The sequence below is a fragment of the Falco biarmicus genome, chromosome 5, assembly GCF_023638135.1.
Source record: "Falco biarmicus isolate bFalBia1 chromosome 5, bFalBia1.pri, whole genome shotgun sequence".
Classification (NCBI taxonomy): domain Eukaryota; kingdom Metazoa; phylum Chordata; class Aves; order Falconiformes; family Falconidae; genus Falco; species Falco biarmicus.
The window spans coordinates 53,661,629-53,680,998 of record NC_079292.1 but is presented as its reverse complement, the minus strand read 5'-3'; the positions used below and the strand labels follow the sequence as shown (position 1 = coordinate 53,680,998).

Here is a 19,370-nt window from a genome sequence, read left to right as displayed (position 1 = left end):
CTAGCTTTGTGCATGTTATGAAAATACAGAGCATATTTCGCACTGGCACATAGAATGGGCTTTTTTATGTTTGTGTGAATTCCCTTAGAAAATTATTGTTTTAGTAGTAGCAGTAATGTAGCTGTCGTAGTCCAAGGATATGAGAAAGGCAGATCCACATGGATGGAGAGACAGTACATTTCATTAAAACAGGTAATGCATCAGAAAAAAAATGGGCTTGCATTTGGCTGTGGAGTCTCTTGATCAGGCTATTTTTGTCACTGTTCATCCTTACCACTTGCTCAGTACCTACAGTTCCCATTAATTAAAACTGGAATTTTGACTGTTTAGTTTCTATCCATCTCCCAAATCATTGTGTCCTCTCTGGATGATCTGTATGGGAAAATAGTCCATTAAGATATTGGTTGTTGCAGGCAGATGTCTACAGAATGAACCAGTAGATTTGCTTTTGCAAAGCAACTTGTCAAAAAGCATTAAATTCCATAAAATCATTCTCTTTTCTTAAGCTACAGAAGCAGCATAAAGGTTGAAATTTTCCATTATGATTGTTACCTGGGAAGTAGCACTGGTTCTAGACTCTGGGCTGCCACTGATGTCTAAATTTTCTTACAGTGTACACACGAATACCTGAAACACACACGCGCACAGTCAATTACTAGGTCACTTTGGTAACATGTATTTCAACAGTTGCACGTATCCTACCTTTGCAGTGGCCCTGGCTCGGAATTCGGGGCAGCCATTAACAGTTATGGTTTCATGCATGTATTGATACACCTAAAATGTTCATGAAAATAAAACAGAATTAATTATAGAAGCAAAACAAGGACTTTATATTAACCCAGACAGGACAGTCCCTTTCCCTCATAAGACTATGTTTCATTAATGCTGTATTTGTGCAATCACGTAGTCAAGGGTCTGCTAAACTTGTGCGTGCTTAGATTTACAGATAACATCAATCTGTGTTTCTCATGACACTTTGCAAAAGTAACTGTACGTCTTCCAGCATGATTCCCTTCCCATGTCATTTCCCAAAACCAATTAGGTTCTATGTTATAAAAAATCGGTGTCTCCAGGCAACTGATTTGAACGGAAACGATCTGAATTGATTTGAGTGATGTCTTAGCCTCCAACAGTGGCTTCTTTGTTCTCTGAACTTTCCTATGAACTAAAGATTTAGGAGATTGACATTAAAAAAAATAAGTAAGCAAGCCGCTCAGCATACAGATGCTGAAGAATGGAAGTGAAAATTAAATTTTGGAGAAAGTTCACAGTACTGGTTTCCACCAACCATAGCCAGGAAAGGCAAAAAGGGCTGGCAGTCCAGTAGGTCAGACAGGGACAATGGTAAGATTATTCTTTATAAAGGAATTGTACATTCACATAAATAGCATACAATCAACATTATCAATATGGACAACTTTCTGTCTATTGTTTTTTTCTGGTATACACTCTTGGTCCCCTTTCTGTGGTCCTTAATTCTCCCTTTTAAGGAGAAAGGAAAAGGCTCTCTCACACTGACTTTGTTCTCTACATTTGTCATGCTCTTAGATGAAAAATATCATAAAATGCCTTGATACCAGCTAGTTATTTTGAAAGCAAACTTAAAAAATAAAAATATTTATATATGACACATGGAATATTTTTTTAAAGACAAAGGTGAATGCAAAGAAATAAAACATTTTATTTAATTTTCTTATAAAACCATCAAACTGCAAAAAAATGTTCCTATATGCCACTGATCTACTCTGGCCATTTTCTTGACCTACTTCATCAGGAGTTTTGTCTTTTTATGTGCTTTATGTCTCAGGCTGAACTCCTCAGAGAGAACCTTTGTTGGCAAGGTATGTTAGCTTTTACAGCAATCTCTTTCTTAGGGTCCCTGAGGAATGCTTTGTACTCAATTATACCTTCTAAAATATATTTACCTTTCCCTGATTTGGTGATACTTTAGCAGGAGTGCCAAAACTTCCCTCTTTGGCAATGTAAATGTTACTTTGGCAGAGAAGGTGTCAGATCCTGTACTTCATTGTTTTAAAAACAATGGCTTGTCCCATTGATAGGTAAAACTTCCCCGCGCCTCTGTCCTGATGACTTGTTATGCAGTATCATAATGATCTATCTCTCCCCACCGAGCCTGTTACTGTAAAACTTGCACACTGATGAACATATTGCTACAAACATCTAAACGGAATTAAGATGCGTGGCTTATTTCTGATCTCAGTGGACAGGCACAGTGGAAATCACAACACTCTCGAGTAGTAAAAAGTTTGGGATGATTGATCTCCAAACTTTTTTTGAAGGATATCATACACAAGAGAAAAGCAAAAAAGGAAAGGAGATAACAAATGTGATCCATTTTGGAGATCTAAAATACGCTAAACACTTTGAAAGTACAGCAAAAAGATTATTTGCCTTAAATATTATCAGCACATAAGTCATTTTAGGACTTAATTCAGAAAAATTTGGGCCAGTGAAGAAAACTGAGACAAGGGGAGCGTGCTGAGAAGTTTCCTGCTTTCCCTATTTGAAATGAAATCATGCTTCCATTGGTAAAATTGATGCTGACCTCAGAGGAGGCCAGGACTTTGCCCTTATTTTTAAAAATATGGGAAAAGAAAGCTCTTTTATAGCCTCTAAAAGATCTCTGGCTTGTTCTACATTTGTACTGGATGGTGCCATCATAAAAATGGGTTGAGTTCACATACTGCACATTATCCTGCACAGATCAGTGCAACGTTTATAGTGTTATGTTGTAGGACATATTCTTATATGGGAACGACTACTACACTATATAAGAAGAATACAGTGTAATTGCAGTACTGCATCAAGTACTTCTTACTTCAAAATCCATATTGTATTGAACCAATGATAATACCTTATTTTCTTGCTATCTGCAGGCTCCCCTTCGTCTTAAAGCATGAAAGCAGATTGTACATACTGTTTTTGGTTGCACAGCTATAAATGCTGTGGCTGGCTATAATGTCTAAAAGCATATATTTGATTGTTGAATGATTATGACATTAAATTGTTTTGAAAACAGGTCACGATAGGAACAGTTACTAAAAAGTTCTTTAAAATATTCATTACTAAGGTAGAATATCAGAAAGGCGAGCTGATAGTAATACATTCATGTGACTGTTTCCTAGGTTTGATGTCATATAACTCCACATTGCCTGCACCCTACCAGTATTTAGCTACCAACATCTTGGCAACTATTTGTACACTGGTGAAGGAACAAGCTCACTAGTGTGTGATTGGTTACCAATGTGTTAAGAAATCAACTGACTCAAAAGCCTGTGAAAAATATGATCAATGATATCATATAATCCCTGAGTTCAACTGTAAATTCTCAATGATAACAGATTTTAAATGGTGTTCTTCAAATAATTATCAGTGATCATAATACCTATAGCACATTTCTTTGGAAAAGAAGTCTTGCATGTCAAATTTCACTCTCTATAAGCAACAGATGCAACCAGTCTTGAATATATGCTTGAGGAATTTGCCAATCTAATTCTCCTATTTGACTGTTACATAAAGTTTAATGCAATTTGAGTTTAAGAAGTATAAAATATACACCTACAGAACTTTTTTATTATTAAGTCAGTTTAACAACTAAACACAGATTGACTGTACCTGTTCCACCAAGCTCCTTAAACTCTTTGTAGGGTTCAGATCTAAACATCACTCATTCTAGCAATGCACAAAAAGCACACTGAGGTCCACAAATAATTGTTGTTTGCCTGTAGCCACACTAACCCCTTTATCTATGTTGTTCTCAGCACCACCTTAGCCATGACTTGGGCACAACGAATCCATTCTGTTGCCTTTTCTATGTACAGAGAACAGATACAATGAAAATCTCTTTGTTCTCAAACTAAATAAGGTGGCATTTAAAACCTCCCAGAGTGGAATACAGCTTCTTGTTCAATCAACTGTATATGAGAAATTGTTGAAATTGTTTTATAAAATCATTCCTTTCAGTGCCTACTGTTGTCTGTACATCTGATTACTTTTTTAACTTACAGTGGTTCTGCTGAATCTAACAATGTCACCCTTAAAATGCCCTTACAAGATCTTCTGTAGATATCGTTATTTGGACAAATGATCAATACAGAGGAAGACATAGATGCAGAATTTAACTGTAAGTATTTGAAAAGCTCCTTTAGGATATTTACTAAAGAAGTCTTTTAAAACAGTGACCTTTGTTGACCATGACAGATGAATCGTTCTGAAAGACATCATTGTGTAATACAAATGAGTTGAAGGAGGACAATTAACATATCACAGAATCACAGACCCGTTGAGGTTGGAACGGAGCTCTGCAGGTCATTTCAGCCAAACCCCTTGCTCAAGCAGGGTAACCTTGAGCTAGTTGCCCAGGATAGTATCTAGACGGTTACTGTATATTACTAATCTGAGAAAGAGCAGTATATCTATTTTTGTACATACAGCTATTTCTTTTTAGAGTGTCTAAAAGACTACATGGGTGTTAGTATTTGCTGACAGACTTCATACACAGTCTGATGGTCTAGTGCCTAGGGAAAAGAGTTTCCACAATTCATTAACGATAGAGATTAAATTACAGGTGAAATGTCAGCATTTCAAGATGCAAAGCTGCAGCTGTAAGGTAAATGGTAATGTTTCAGATAATTCCCTTCCCTCCCCATATCTACCAAGATTCTCAGTGCCTGTACACTGAATGTTCATCAGGTAAAATCATGCTGCAGACAGGGGTTTGTTTACACAGCTCTCATTTGTGCTGCGGAGCTAGTTGTAGTTGGCTTTGTTTTCTCTTTCCTGTGGTGCAGAGAATACAACACTCGCATCAAGAAATACTCCTGAAAGCAGGAATACAGATCTCAGACTTTTTCAGCTTCTGCAGGTAGTCTCCTCAGACACCATAATCTGAAGATACTCTCCTACAGTACTCAAAAAATACAAAAAGAATGAGTGAGGAAAATTACACCTAGAATATCTGAACTTGGAAGTGAATCCTCCTTGTACTGTGGCAGCTTTTGCTGGCACAGAGAAAGGTACATTTTATTACTTCTCCCAGCAGGAGCTGTATAGAGTCAGATGCAGCAGGTATTATTGTTACGACGATGGTCCTCATCCCCATGCATTCAGCTGGGAGGTAAAGCAGCTGGTTTAGCATTACTGAAACACAGGAAGGGGTACTGCCTTACAGGTACTTTAGGAGCTAGCCTCTCAACAAAAATTACTCCATAGGGACTCATAACAAAGCAGCACATACAAGGCTGGCCTATTTAAGTCAACACGAAGCTTTAGGAGGAGGTCCAGGAACAACAGTGCGCTTAGCAGCCTGTTTTATAAAGGTGGCCAGAAGCAGCATTCTGTTTACAACCTGAATGACGCAGCATCTTTTCTGCTGAATTCTCAAACTTACAATGTAATCAAACAGATTTTGTTCCATTAACTTCCGTGAGAGGTATTCAATGCTTCATCCCTGATGAAATATTAGGTAATTCTAAGGGCAACTGTACCTGCAATAAGGATGCTCAATTGACTTCAGGACAATTTGGTCTGAACAGCAGAAAGGAAGAGGCATGAGGCAGAAACCACTTCAGAGCAATGAACAAGTGTTCAAAAATCCCACAAACAAAAGCCAAGACAGCGTACATTGCAATTCAGACCTGTGAATTAGCAGGCCCAGATAAAACTTTTCTGAGATTTGTGAGGAAGTAAGTTTTTTGAAAATGTTGAGAGTTTCTTAGCATATAACGTAGCACATGTAAGTAGTAAGCAGCTGTGCTATCACAGTGCTTGTGCTATGATAATATATAAAATGACATAAAACCCTTCCTTCAAGAAGTCACAACCTAAGTGCCATAGGTAAGCAACCCGTAAAGAGATTGATAAATAATGTTTAACCCATATATTGGCATAATCTGCATTTAGTTTCTTCAGTTCCTCTGCCATATTTTTTATTGCTTCAATGTAGAAAAGAATTGTGTATCTATTTTTGGAAGAAATCTTTCAAGGAAGGGAAGACAGGAGCCTGACAGACAGTACAAAGGGAGAATTCACGAGAACAACCAGTGCAAGGAAGACATAATTGGTTCATTCCATTTAGGTAGTCACGTCAATGGAACAGTATACATGTGTGCATCCTTGCAGAACTGAGGTGAAGCTATAAAAGATACATTGTTATTTACTTACACCTCAGCATAATGCTTCTGCCATCAGCTACGCTGAATCCCTGTTTTCCTAATTGCCTTCATATGTTGGAAAGGATGAAGCAGTATTTCTCCCTTCTATGATGTGAAGTGGAATGGAATATATCAATCAGTCTTTTACCATGGTGAAAAGGGCTCATGTCTGTGTATATGTGCTTTATTCAGCACAGCTGCTGACCTCTCTCCTCCCCTCTTCCCAAAATCTGCAGCCGATTATCAGACCTTCAGCCTCCTTCTAACCTAAGAGGTAAGACCCACATATCATCTTGTTTGGTGTGTGTGTATCAGTCCTTGGGGCAGGAGGATGCTTGCCCTTGTGACAGGGAGACGTTACAGTGCAAAGGTGCCCTGGAGAGCTGCTGACCTCCACTGCGGTGCCTGTGAATGCCTTGTTTCTAGGGCAAACTTCCATGGGCAGCACAAGCCAGTTGTCTTTCTTTCTCCTACTTTGTTTTCATCCTTTTTGCCTCTTCACATTCTGTTTGGCATTTTGCCATTCTCCACAACCTCTTCCCTGGATTTTTCATTCTTAAACCAATACATTATGTCTGTGAAGGGGAATGCATTGGTTTGTGTACCTGGATAGACACCCCAAGAGCTGTACTTCCAACACTCAATTCAGATCACACTTTTACCACACCAGCGAGCAAGGACGTTTTAAACGCTACAAAGATCAGGAGGGACTCTGCTCACCTTTAACCTCTTGCACACCACAAACCATGCAGTCTCATCTGGTAATTTCTGCACCAATCCAAATTTTTGCTCGAACTATGGAGTCTTTAGAAACGTCTGTGAATTTCAAGCTTCCAGCTTGCTTAGGAAATTGGTTAACTGGTTAAGCGCATGCCCATTTAAAATGGATTATTTCTAAGCTAAATTTATTCAATTTCAAGTTATAACTGTTGGAAGTAATTGAGTATTTTTAATCTCTTTCAGTAATCTTCCCTTCTTCTCCTCCACTGGAAGTGTATGTAGGTCTTTGTCTCATTTTGGATACCTATGTCCTTTATGATAGGTTTGTTGAGATTTCAAACAGTATTTGCTTTTCTACAAAATAACCCACAAACTGACCCAATTGTCCACTTAAGATGACATCTGAACAGATGATGACATAAGAGGATGAGGACATAAGAGAAGGAAAACAAGTCAAACACAACCAAAAGCATATGTAAGCAGTGTGGAGGTATGCAGCTTACCAGACCATTCTTCCTCTTTCATGATGACTTTTTACCTCTGTAACTTTACTCAAGCTCACAACCAGCATAGTGGAGTGCTTCCTTTCAGCCATAAACCCGTGGTAGCTCAATGAAATCAGAAAATCTGTAGTGATGGTGTATTTAGCTTTGTATCTTTTGAATATCAAGTGAATTTCTGGGTTTGTGCCTGTGTTCTGCTTTTTCAAATTATCTCATATGATAAGCGTGCTCAGGAAAGCACAGCGACATCATAAAAGCATGTTTTCTCCAGCAGAGCTACAGCCTCTAGCTAAGATACTCTACTAAACACAGTCATACACCATAGTCCAGAAGACAGTAGTGCCATGGGGAAGTTAAAAGCAGGCTGATTTTCATTTCTATCTATCAAGTTGACTTAGGAAAAAATGTTAATATTCTTTCTCATTGTATTAATAGCTGCTTTTATCTTTGGTAGTTAATAACAAAAAAATGGGGAAGGGACTATTTTTGAAGACTGAAGAGAAAGAGAATTTGGAAGCCTATCCTTCTAAATCACAGTCCTTGCGAGGGACATTGACAACCTTAGAAAACCACTGTCTGTGGAAGAACACCACAGACACCATGTATACAAACCACAACTTCAAGGCTACAATAAACTTAAGACTCTTCTTAAACAAGATTGTTTCAGCAAATTCATTTGAGCAAATCAATCACAGAGGCCTGTTTTGTTATAGGCCTATGCCACATCTTTGATTAATCCCAACAGAAGCAGAATTAGGCAATGTCACACCCAGGCACACAGTGTATACTGCACATCAACTTCATTCTGTCCCTGAGAGCACGCTGACAGAAGGCCGCCTTTTGTCAGTGTCAAAAGGACAAGTCAGTCGATGCCTGTGAGGTTGAAATGGTTGAAAAGTACCCTTGAGAGGAAGGCATGTGCTGCATTACAGAGCTAACTGGAAGTACCAAAAAGTCTGTGTTACATAAATTATTTCTTGCAGGTACAGAATTTAGACAACTCATAGAGAAAGCTGCTTTGTGAACAACTAGTATTAATGAGCTATTTATATCTGACAGAGTGTGGTCATTCAAGGTTGCTGGCATTCTGAATATTTTTATATAAGCTTTCATTAGCCTGTGAGCAGTTATGTTTGCATCGGGATAACTGTTGGTGTCTATTTTCAAAACAAAACATCTGTATTATTTTCACAATTGTCCTACCAATCCCCTTCCATGAAGTAACACTGCACGGATGTTGCCACATGCAACAGGGCTGCTAAGCCATTAAGAAGCTCAAGCCTGTAAATGAAACTCAGTCTTGTTTAACAACCTGAGGAGATGAGATAGTTTTAATTTCAGAACATGTGGAAGAAATATTATGAAAGTTGGCTTTTACATTTTCATAGAGGATATTTTATTGAAAAGTTTCCTTCTTTGGGGGGCAGGGGTTATAGAGGAAACTAGGTCAGTTTTACCAAAGTGAAAAAAACGATTTGAATCTTGATGCATTATTAAGCTGTCCTTAGGCAGTAGGAAAAAAATCAGCACAGGCCTGAAACATTGTTAAAAATAAATGAAGTATAATCACCGTAAGGGTATAATATTTTAATTTAGGGTGGAATACTTTATGGAGCCTCCAGTTAAAATATTACTTGCTCTGTCATTTTTTCATTTTTTTGTGTGGAAAAGGGTGGTGCTCACTCTGCTCGGATGGTATCTGTGTTGCTGTCTGAAAGCTGAACCAAGTTTTGGTCCCTTGCCATAGGAGGCTGTGCCTGTCCAAGAAACAACGCAACAGGGATTACAGGCTGGGGCCAGAATCTCCTTTCTCCCTTCTGCATGAGCAGAAGAACATAGCAGATGTACCAGGAAATGCATGCTGTCACATCCTCTGCACATATTGGATAAGTCAGCTGAAAAACTCCTGGTGTTGCTGTTAGGACACACAAGACCTCTGTGTGCCCCCTCTTCTTCCCTCCAATGTTGATTCTGGCTGGAAACATCACTCTGATACCATAAAGTTAATAGGAATTTGCCTGGCACCCTTTTAAGAGTAATGAAAAACAGACTTTTATTTGCAAATAAAAATTACTTATATGAGGAACATCAACAGTGTGATTGGGTCATTTAGTTTATTTCATGTCCCTAACACACTGTTCTATACTTTGCTCTAAGTCAATGGCAACTATGGGCCAGAGTCTTTGAGGACAATGTTATAGGTGTCTCAGAAATTGTATGCTTCACAGTCACTAAACCTTAGAAAAATACTGTCCTGAAAGTCTCTTTTGCTGCTTCTACTGCAATATACTGGGATTAAAAGAAATACTAATGTGTGACTCATAGTTTATAATTTGAAAGTCTCTTAGACCTCACTGCCAGTTACTTTTGAGTTCAAAAATATGCCAAGCCAAGCATTAATAAACACCAAGTTCCCCCTGTCTGTATATGCTGTTGGGGCTGCTGTATGCAATACCCATATTCCCAACTTCAACAGGTTTCTCAAAACCTTGCCAAAATTAGCACCTGGATGAAATGACATAACCTGAAGCCGTCATGCAAGTTCATCTCAAGTGTTTCTATCAAGCTGAGAAGGCAGGGAGAAGGAAGGAAACTGTTGATGTTTCTTGTCTAAAATACAAAAAAAAGATGTAGTGGAGTTTTAAAAACAGTTTTACAATTTCTTTTCTTTTTTGAAGGCACAATTAAAAAATGGAGATTAAGCAGCATTTCTCAGGAGCCTCCTCACTGACATCAGTTAAGCAGAAGCAGGGGGATACTGAGGCTCCGTCAGGGCGGAAACAGTGGTGCAGTGGCTTCCAACAACCTGTCAGCATATATATTCCTCAGTAGTTCACCTGATTTCTCTCAAGAGGAAGAAGCAGGCTTGAGATGAACTGCAGCAGAGCCTATTCTGTTTATTCTTAAGAGTTTATGTAATCAAGTATGATAGTGCAACAATAAACTAAAATGATAATGTGAGGAAAACAAAAGAGATGCAGAGATGCACCACTCATGTTCCACTGGAGTCACCTTCTTCAGTACATGCAACTTCAGCTGTGTGTAGAACTAAGAACATCCCCTGAGCACCATTCTTCAGAGTTTCAGGATATAGGGCACAACTATCCAGATAAACTGTAATATGAACAAGGTATGTTATTTCTTTGATTCTATACATTGCAGCACTGAAATATTTATCTTTTGTGAAAGGCACAACTACGTAAGCACGGCAAATGTGAGTAGACACACAGCCATCAGCCAACTCTGAAAATTGATCTTTAATCAAAACCAATGGATGAACACGCTGATTAGAGACCAGTGAAAGGGTCTGCCCCCAGATACTGGGGTACTACATCTGTGAAATCAATGTAGGTAGCTATAGGCAGCTAAAAAAAAAGTGACAACAGCAGCTGTTTTAACCTCCTGCAGTGAAGTCATGGAAAGTGTAGGGGCTTAGTAATTGCACAGAGACTTAATAATGCCTTCTCTCAGACAATAACGCTTGGGCAGGTCGGTAAATTCATATAATCGCCATTAATGAAGGCCGTCTGCTGAGTTACAAGGTAATCATTACAGAAGTTCTCATTCATGCCATCTAGGGCTTGCAAGCAACAGAGTAATGCTTCAATCACTTATGGTAAAGTGGTAAATGGAACTTCATTAGTTTTTATCTTTTGTATTATTTCTGGTTACATTCATCCTGAAAAACAGCATACATTTTAACAGTAGGGTAATTTTATTTAACAAAATATTTCCTGTGTTTGCTTCTAACAATATTTTCTGGTGAATTTTTTTGATGCTTAATACAGCATGGTGGCAAGACAAAAAGAAGGCAGCCCATCTTTTGAAATTTGATTTTTTCCTGCCCTAATTTAGATACATTACAAATCCTTCTCTCAACTCATCATTATAGATACAGTACTTCTAACGAGGAGAAGGAAAGCAAAACTCTGTACAACATGAAAACATTGCTACTTTGTCATACCATCATCTTTGAATAAAGCTGAATAATTCCCCTTTCAAACACTGATGGAGGTACTTATTTAGTGGACATTTTTATCACTGTTTTATGTGGGTTTTCATTGCTGGGACAATGGTAATGGAAAAGGGATGGAAAGGTACAGCAAAAAATTCTTGCAAACACTACACAGCCCCAGAATTCTGGTAAACTGGACTGGTTCAGCTGACATTATAATCCACCCTGATATCTAAAAAGAAAATAAAATGTTGGAACTTTATAATTAGCATCAAGAAATGCAAATTTTAATGAAAAGATACAAATCAATCCATGCATAAGCATGTAAAAATCTGAACAAATTTGGTCAATTTGCAAAATCCCATGTTAGCTACTACATGAATGCTGCTGCTAAATTAATGTGCAGTAATTTTGAATGAGCTGTCTGGAATACCAGAACAAGGTATAACAAGGTATCAGATTAGCCTACGGAGAACTTTGCTTCCCAGCCAGTCTAATAGGGTACGATGCTAATATAACCATAACTCTTTTATGACCTGAGTTAAAAATCTGAGCTCATAAATCTTGCTCACTTTACTCGTATGAGTTGTCCTATTGCCCTTTTGTTTACTAATTGCCTTATTAGTAAGTCCAACATACCACTTTTGCTTAATCTTGACCAACACTTGCATTTGCATGGGTAAAGTGACAGCAGGCAACTTTCGATGTCAGGCTTCCCACTGAGCCTTAATCACAGCTCTGTGCTGTGATTTATAGCTGTAAGCATTCTCAAAAAAAAAAAAAAAAAATTCCCCCCCCCCCCGAGTTGCCTGTTATAATTCAAAAACTTCACAAGCTCGGCTCGCCCTGTGGGGATGAGAGACTGATTGGAATTGTGTTTTTCCTTCTGTAACAAATATTCAGCTCCCTGTGAAAAGAAAAGAGTAACAAAAGGCAAGATTTGAACTCTGGGGCTACTCTCAGTGTCAACCAAGACAATTTGGCCTGGTGAACCTGTATTTTTACAGGGAATGGGATTCATCAGGCAGGAAACAATGGAACCCCGCTTTCAGAGGCTAGGTCTGGGAGGCAGAGGAACAGCATTATATTGCAAACTGAACAAAGACATCTTGAGATTCTTGAAACACAACGAAACCAGGATTTTAAATGACCTCTACATTAAAATCCAGAATTAATGATTTTAATAAAAGTATTAACAAGAAGTTTCACCTGAGTCCAGTTAAATTGTTATATTTAGTACAGCCCTTTAAAATGGAGTACACCACCATACTGGGATATCTGAAATAAACAGCTATGGGTTCCAGCCAGCCTCCTGCTGTCACACACTGCATCACACTGTAAAGTAACAAGTACACTATCACCAGACTCAGCTTTCAACACTCAGCTGCCTTCTTTTGGTTCCCTAATATTTGCAAAGACATGTATCAGGGTTAATAACGAAAAGTGCAGGTAGGCAGCTTGAGGAAATGACCAGATAATAATGCGGTGCATATCAGCAGCACTGGGATTCCAGGTGTTCAGATTGCTAAGGCACAAAAAGGAAAATTATTAATTAAAGGAAACCATTCCAATACTGACTAGGTTTGTTGAACTGTCTTGCCTAGCATGTAGTGAAACTATGTTTTTAATATTATAGAACATAATCAAATGTATCTCTAAAGTAAGTGGGGGGCATCCAGAACTCATCAGAAATGTGTCAGTGTTCTGCCACTGCCATTTTTTGGCCTGTTAAGTCACTAGTGGTCTTTAAATGTCCAGGATGCTCTGTCCACAACATAATGTTATATTAAATTTAAAAGTTTTAGACTATTGAAGTAGAAACTGAACTATTTTCCAAGACATATGCTGTTTCACAAATTAATTTCATACAAAATACACAACAGCATTTTGTGTTGACTGCTCCTCCTTGTAAGAAATGATTGCCAGTGACCCAGTCCTGCAAAAGTGCTCTTCTGTGATGACCTGGTATTTTGGTGGAGGCCATAAGATAACAGGATGAAATAATGGTTATTTTTGTGTGTCTGGTTGACATACCACATTTTTATAAGGACTTTCTGATCTGACTACTTTTGGTATTAATAAAAGTTTCCCTACAGGCATTTACCAGTCAGATTTTCTTTTAAATAATATCCACACAGAAGAACATTAGATTTAATCTTGAAATGGAAAATGGAGTAGTGAAGGAAGGCTGGAAGGAAAGTGAGATACACCTGAATTTTACACATTTAATATACAGAAATAGAAACTTGAGAATCAACCTGAAAGAAAACTTCTGCTCCTCAGGAGATGCGTGGTTTATCAAGCTGTTTTGTTACTCTCCTGGCATTTCAGTACCGATTACCAGACATTAACAGTAAATGAAATTGCCGTAATATGCTAAGGCTTGCCACATTTTCTTGTTGACAGTTCACTGTGTTTTGCTCGACTGTTTGTTCTGCCTTCTGTGCCTACAGCTCTTTAAGGTTTCTTGCCAGACCAGAAGTCCACCTTATCTTATAGTTCTCGTAACTTCCTTTTTACTGACTTACAATAATTAAAGTCTTTTTATCATTTCAGGTTGGCTAGTTTTATGTTGCATGTGAATATACCTTCTCAGCAGTTCAATTATGCATTCACTTTTGGAGCCTTGCCCTTCTTCTGTTCCAGTAACCCCCTGGGAATCAGAAGACTATAATATGGCATCAGCTTTGAATGAACAGCAAAAACACATGGAAGGGTAAAGGACTTAATGGTATAATGGACAAGATTCATGCATCTTTTGCCGGGTGACAAGGCTACAGAAGGCTAATTAATCTTCATATAGCTAGTGAGCTTTTGAAAAAAGTAATTTTAAAGCATAATTAATTTTTTCTTCAGAACTCAATTTTAATGTGACCAGACTTCGGTTAACTTGTTTCCTAGTCTAGGGGTCTTCAGGTGAAAAGGAAATACTGAGGCCATTACATACTTCAATTTTTTCCATTATTTTCAGAGCTATTATATATTCTTGCCCAGTGCCAGACAGAGTATTTCAGTTGGTGGTACTTTTATTTAGCTAAGTGAGAACCATTAATCACCATTTCATGACATAGCATCCTAGAAAAATGCCAAAGTACTTCTATTTAAATTTCATTCACTCAGTCACTTTAAGAAGATTTTATTTCTATGGGATATTAGTGTAGGGATTTGAACTGGCAGGTTGATTTACTAAATAAGTTCCCATAAATACAATTAATTACAGTCATTTAATAGATTCCTACATATTAGATTCAAATGTATGCCATCTAACAACGTATCTCATACTTTCAAAGGCTAATTGATTATAAAAGTGACCTCCTGCTTTTGTAAAGAACTTCTACTTGTAGAAGGGACAAGTCACATTCAATCAATACTGTGTGGATTATATTTTATCTTTGATCTTTTCACCTGCACTCAGCCCAGCACTGAGTTTCTCTGGGACGTATTTTAACAATCAAACTCACTGGATAGTTAAGTGTCTGTAATTTTTTAGATTGGAAAAGAAAATGTTTATTTTCCAAAGCTCCTCAATTACAGAGTCTATAGGACTACCGCAGTCAGCCTTAACCTCTTTTACTAGGTTTTATGACGAAAGAAAATCAGGCTCAGCTCTTGTATTATACAATGAACACACCACACTGCAGATCTGAATCTCTGCATACATATAATAGCCTCTTACAAAATTTGCGTACTAATACAAAGCCTGCCACTGCCCTTCATCCCATTTTGATTACTCCTACCTACCGCTCACACCTGGTCTGTTTCACTGTGTTCTCCAGGAAGGCTCCTGTGTTCCAAACAACTCCCACTTTTCTCCTTACTTCGCTGTGCCTTCTTTTGTAAGGTCAAAAACTTTTCTCCTCTAGTGTATGTAGATGCTAATAGAGGGAATTAGAAGCTAGTCACCACACTCTCACATCTTGCACCTGGGTGAAGATAAACAATGGGAGGGACCATTTGCAGGGAGAGTTCATAGAATCATAGAATCATTTAGGTCTGAAAAGACCATCAACCCAGGACTGCCAAGTCCACCATAAGCCATGTCCCTAAGCACCAGATCTAAGTGTTTTTTACACACTTCAAGGGATATTCTACCACCTCCCTGGGCAGTCTGCTCCAGTGCTTGACCATCCTTTCAGTGAAGCAATTTTTCCTCATCTCCAATCTAAACCTCCCCTGGCACAACCTGAGGCCATTTTCTCTTGCCCTATATTATCCTATGACCTATTTCTGTCTAGCCTCAGCTACCTCAAGCTCAAATACAGTCAGAAAAGAATGTGCTCTTCAATTAAGTAGCTATCAGTCTTTCATAAACTCCAGTGTACATGAAGAACATGCAAGAAGGGCATCTCTGATTAACGGCATGACCCAGCTCAGATATCCTCCAAGCCCTTGCTGCAGTGCTTGGAGATGTCTAACAATGTAACATGACCAAAATAGTCCATGCCCTTCTAAATATTTTTTTTTAAATGGTAGAAATTATTTTCTGCAATTTTCCAACAACTCTTCAACCGGTGAAAATAAAGAGCATTACAGGTTAAATATTTGCCAAGGGCTTAATGTAAGCAACTGGAAAGAGGAGCCACATGTTAAACAACCTTAAGTACTATCAATATATATGGCAATTCTCCTACTCTCCCTAAACAAAAATATTTGTTACTGGGACTTTTATATTTGAAGATTTTTTTCTAAAAAAATATTTACATACATCGTGATAAATGGCATTAATAATTTTTTGGGTGTAGAAATTTTGTTCTCTGATAGTGATCTATTAGATAGATAGGTTATATACAGATAAAACACATTAAGTATTTAAATAGAAATAAATGTTTTTGCTTATGAAGCTGCTAGAACTGATCTAACTACTAATTCATCATCACTCAGTTCTTGTGTAATAAGTAGCTCCAGGCTTCCTAAAGTGACTATTATTTGGTTGTAAGAATCTAACAGTTATTAGATAGTCTGTCACGTGCAGGTTGTCTTTACACGCCACTCTATAAAGAACTTCTGTGCCACTGAGATTATTTTGTCAAAATCTACTTTCAGTTCACTGAACTGAGAGTGCATTTCTCTAACTCATTTTCCTACTTCCTAGGCACTGTACCTGTTTCAACAAGCTTTGTGTTTGTTTCTGCTAAGACTGTTTTCCAGAGATGAATATAAATTTAGTAAGATTTCACTGATGATGCTGCAAAGACTGAAAGTTGCCTTTAACAATTATGGTACCAGGCTCTGCTATCTGAAAAAAGTCCCCAAACCCCACAAAAGCAACCCCACAACTTTTCAACGCCCTGTGGTCAATTAAAGAAGCATTTACTAGGTCAGCTGAAAGGACTAGTCAGAATATCAGCTTTTCAGGGTACACAGCACCATTATTTATTGTCATGGAACACTATTCCCTTTAAAAAGCCTTGACAACTGCCATTTAATTAAGTGGTAGCCTCTCCGTTTCTCACATTGAAGAATATATTCCATAAAACAAAGAGTATGTTGCATTTTGCTTATTAAGCTGATGTCTGTTCCTCTCTTTCTTTCTTCCAGCCACCCAGCAGTCCACTCAATCAATGTGCTGCTGCTGCTGCCGCCTAGTTATCAGGAGTTCAATTCTGCCACCATGGAGGGAACATTAGATTCCCCATTGATTTCAGTGAGGGAGCATTAGTTCCAGGCAGCAGACAGATAAACTGGAACAGTTTTTACAGATTTTCTGCTGAAAAGATGTTGCCTTCTTTAGGGCATTTCAAGCTGCTTCTGTCTGGCACTCAGTTAAGCAGGTAAGAAGTCTGACAAAATGTTGTATTAACTCGTGGTTTCTGTCTAAGAAACAGAAGTGTTTGTAATTTAACCGCTTTAAAGATGCTGCGTGTATTCATGCAGGAAGTGGGGTGCTGCTTCTCTAGTTTGACTAGAAGAAAACAGTCATCATTTATCTGCTATTGAGCAGAGCTTAGGAAGGCCCAGACCATGGCTGGCAGGGTCATGATCACAGTTCTTAGCCATCTGACAGGGGTTTCTGACATGTGGAGCAAGGCCCGCGGGGGCTTGGCTACTGACTTCAACGGCAAGAGTCCTGTCGGCTTCAGTTAACTGCAGCGCTTGCACCATTTGTCTCTCGCAGTGTTCTGATTTTATCAGCACATCCCTATCACACACCTGAGCTCCAAGGAGAAGCATTTAAGCTTGCACTGACCCAGCTTGGCACGTCCCCATATCCCAGCACAGTGCTGTACAGGTTAGCACAGACCCTGAAACAGCATGACCAGAATACTAAAGTACTAATTAATCACCCTTTCTCCTTAGCACGGCTAATTGCCTCAGGCTTGATGCCTTGCTGACGCAACTGTTCTGTGTCTGCTTTTCAGTAACTACAGCATTCTGCATAGTAGCAGGCAGCTACAGACACATCTCACATCCATCATCCTTTACACAAGGTACTTCTGCTTCTCCAGCACTGAAAGGCAAGTACATTTTTCAGGAGAGGGATGTTATTCTGAGAAGTAACAAAAAATTTCAGTTTCATACCTCTCTGATAGCTGTACAAAACTCACTCTGCAGCACCTTCTTTAGGGACTGTAGCTTGTGTACTGGTACTTCTCCAGATTCTTGCAGTTTCTCCAGCAACTCAATTGCTCTTGCAACATCTGAGCAGGGAAAAAAGGGAATACAGATCAGTATAAACAGTGACTAGTAAGTGACTAAAGGGACACACTGATGGGCATTTTAAATTTAACATTAGCTTTACCAATGCATACTATATTAATCTTTGTTATACCAGCCTCAGCTAGGCAACAACACTGCTGTTCAGAGATCCAAATCCCAAAGTATGGACAAACAGCATGTGCACATACAACAGACACACACACAGAGGTTCAGTCTTAGTCGCAAACATTCTTTAGAACAAAGCTACCAGTTCAAAGCAGCTAATCCATATTAGCAGACCTAAAATATTTCTTACTTTCTGCATAAGAGAAAGCAGCACAGGAACAGTATGGGGGCTGCTTTCAGAAAATTGGAGTACTCATGTAAACGCCTTCAGGGTGACAACACCGAAGAAAAATATTTGATCTTCTCATAAATCTAAATCTAAATATCAACTACTGATAAATAAAGTCCTTTAGAGACAAGCAAAGTCTGCTAGGGAAGAATGGGAAGTCTGCTAGAGAAGGGTAAACACGTAAGGCTCTCGTCTAGGTCTCCAAAGACCTGACCTGCCACACAAACCCCATATGACCCACAGAAATACATGGAATATTTTTGGTGGCCTGAATTCTCCTTAAGCGCTTGTGTGCTGTCAAGGGAAAGATCGAAGTGTCTCTGAAGCACAGTCCAGAGGGCTTAAGTGATTAGCCATATTGGTGATCCAGTTGAACAGTGCTCATACCCTCACTCTCACAGCATTTTTCCTCTTTAACACTAGTTCCTAATTTACACAATTACTATGACACATATATATATATAAAAACCCAAACAACCCATGAAGTGCTCAACGATCCTTTATGGGTGGGGACACAGGGGCATAAGAAATACTGGCCAGTCTCATGGAGGCTAGCCTAGTCATGTCAGGGACACACTGACTTCCATGCAGGATTGAGCTGAGCAATACATATCCTGGTCAGTCTTCAGGATGATAGAGCTTAAATACAGGGTTTTCTCCTCTCATGTCATTTAATGCTGGCTTGCGGCTTTTTCTGTAGATTTGCTGGTACAGTTGAACATGGCAAGTCTTGAATGTGTGGTCATTCTTACATCTTGTAGTGTCTTTTGCATAGCCACCAGAGCCACTACTGGCCAGTCACACCACTCTACTAAATATAGGTCTGTATCCTAGTGATGAAATGAACGCATAGTACTAAATGATATAACAACAGTTGAGGCATTTAATTCTCTGCTTTAACACAGAATAAAGAAATAAATGCTCTCCCTGCCAACTACACAAATCCAAAATGACTACGATGGCTAGAAGCAACATTATATAATTCTCCTTTACGATGACAAAGATTTTACTGTTTGTGACTGGGAGAT

General features: G+C 38.6%; 1 protein-coding gene across 1 annotated transcript in view; it reads right to left on the bottom strand.

The window, feature by feature from the left end:
- The window catches only part of LIN7A (lin-7 homolog A, crumbs cell polarity complex component), a 50,253-nt gene that overhangs the window by 13,127 nt on the left and 17,756 nt on the right, over positions 1-19,370 (bottom strand). The window contains exons 2-3 of the mRNA XM_056341890.1: positions 17,871-17,989; positions 703-774 (exon numbers count right to left, since the gene is read on the bottom strand). Of these exons, the coding sequence (XP_056197865.1) occupies positions 703-774; positions 17,871-17,989 (191 nt within the window). The remainder of the gene's footprint in view (positions 1-702; positions 775-17,870; positions 17,990-19,370) is intronic.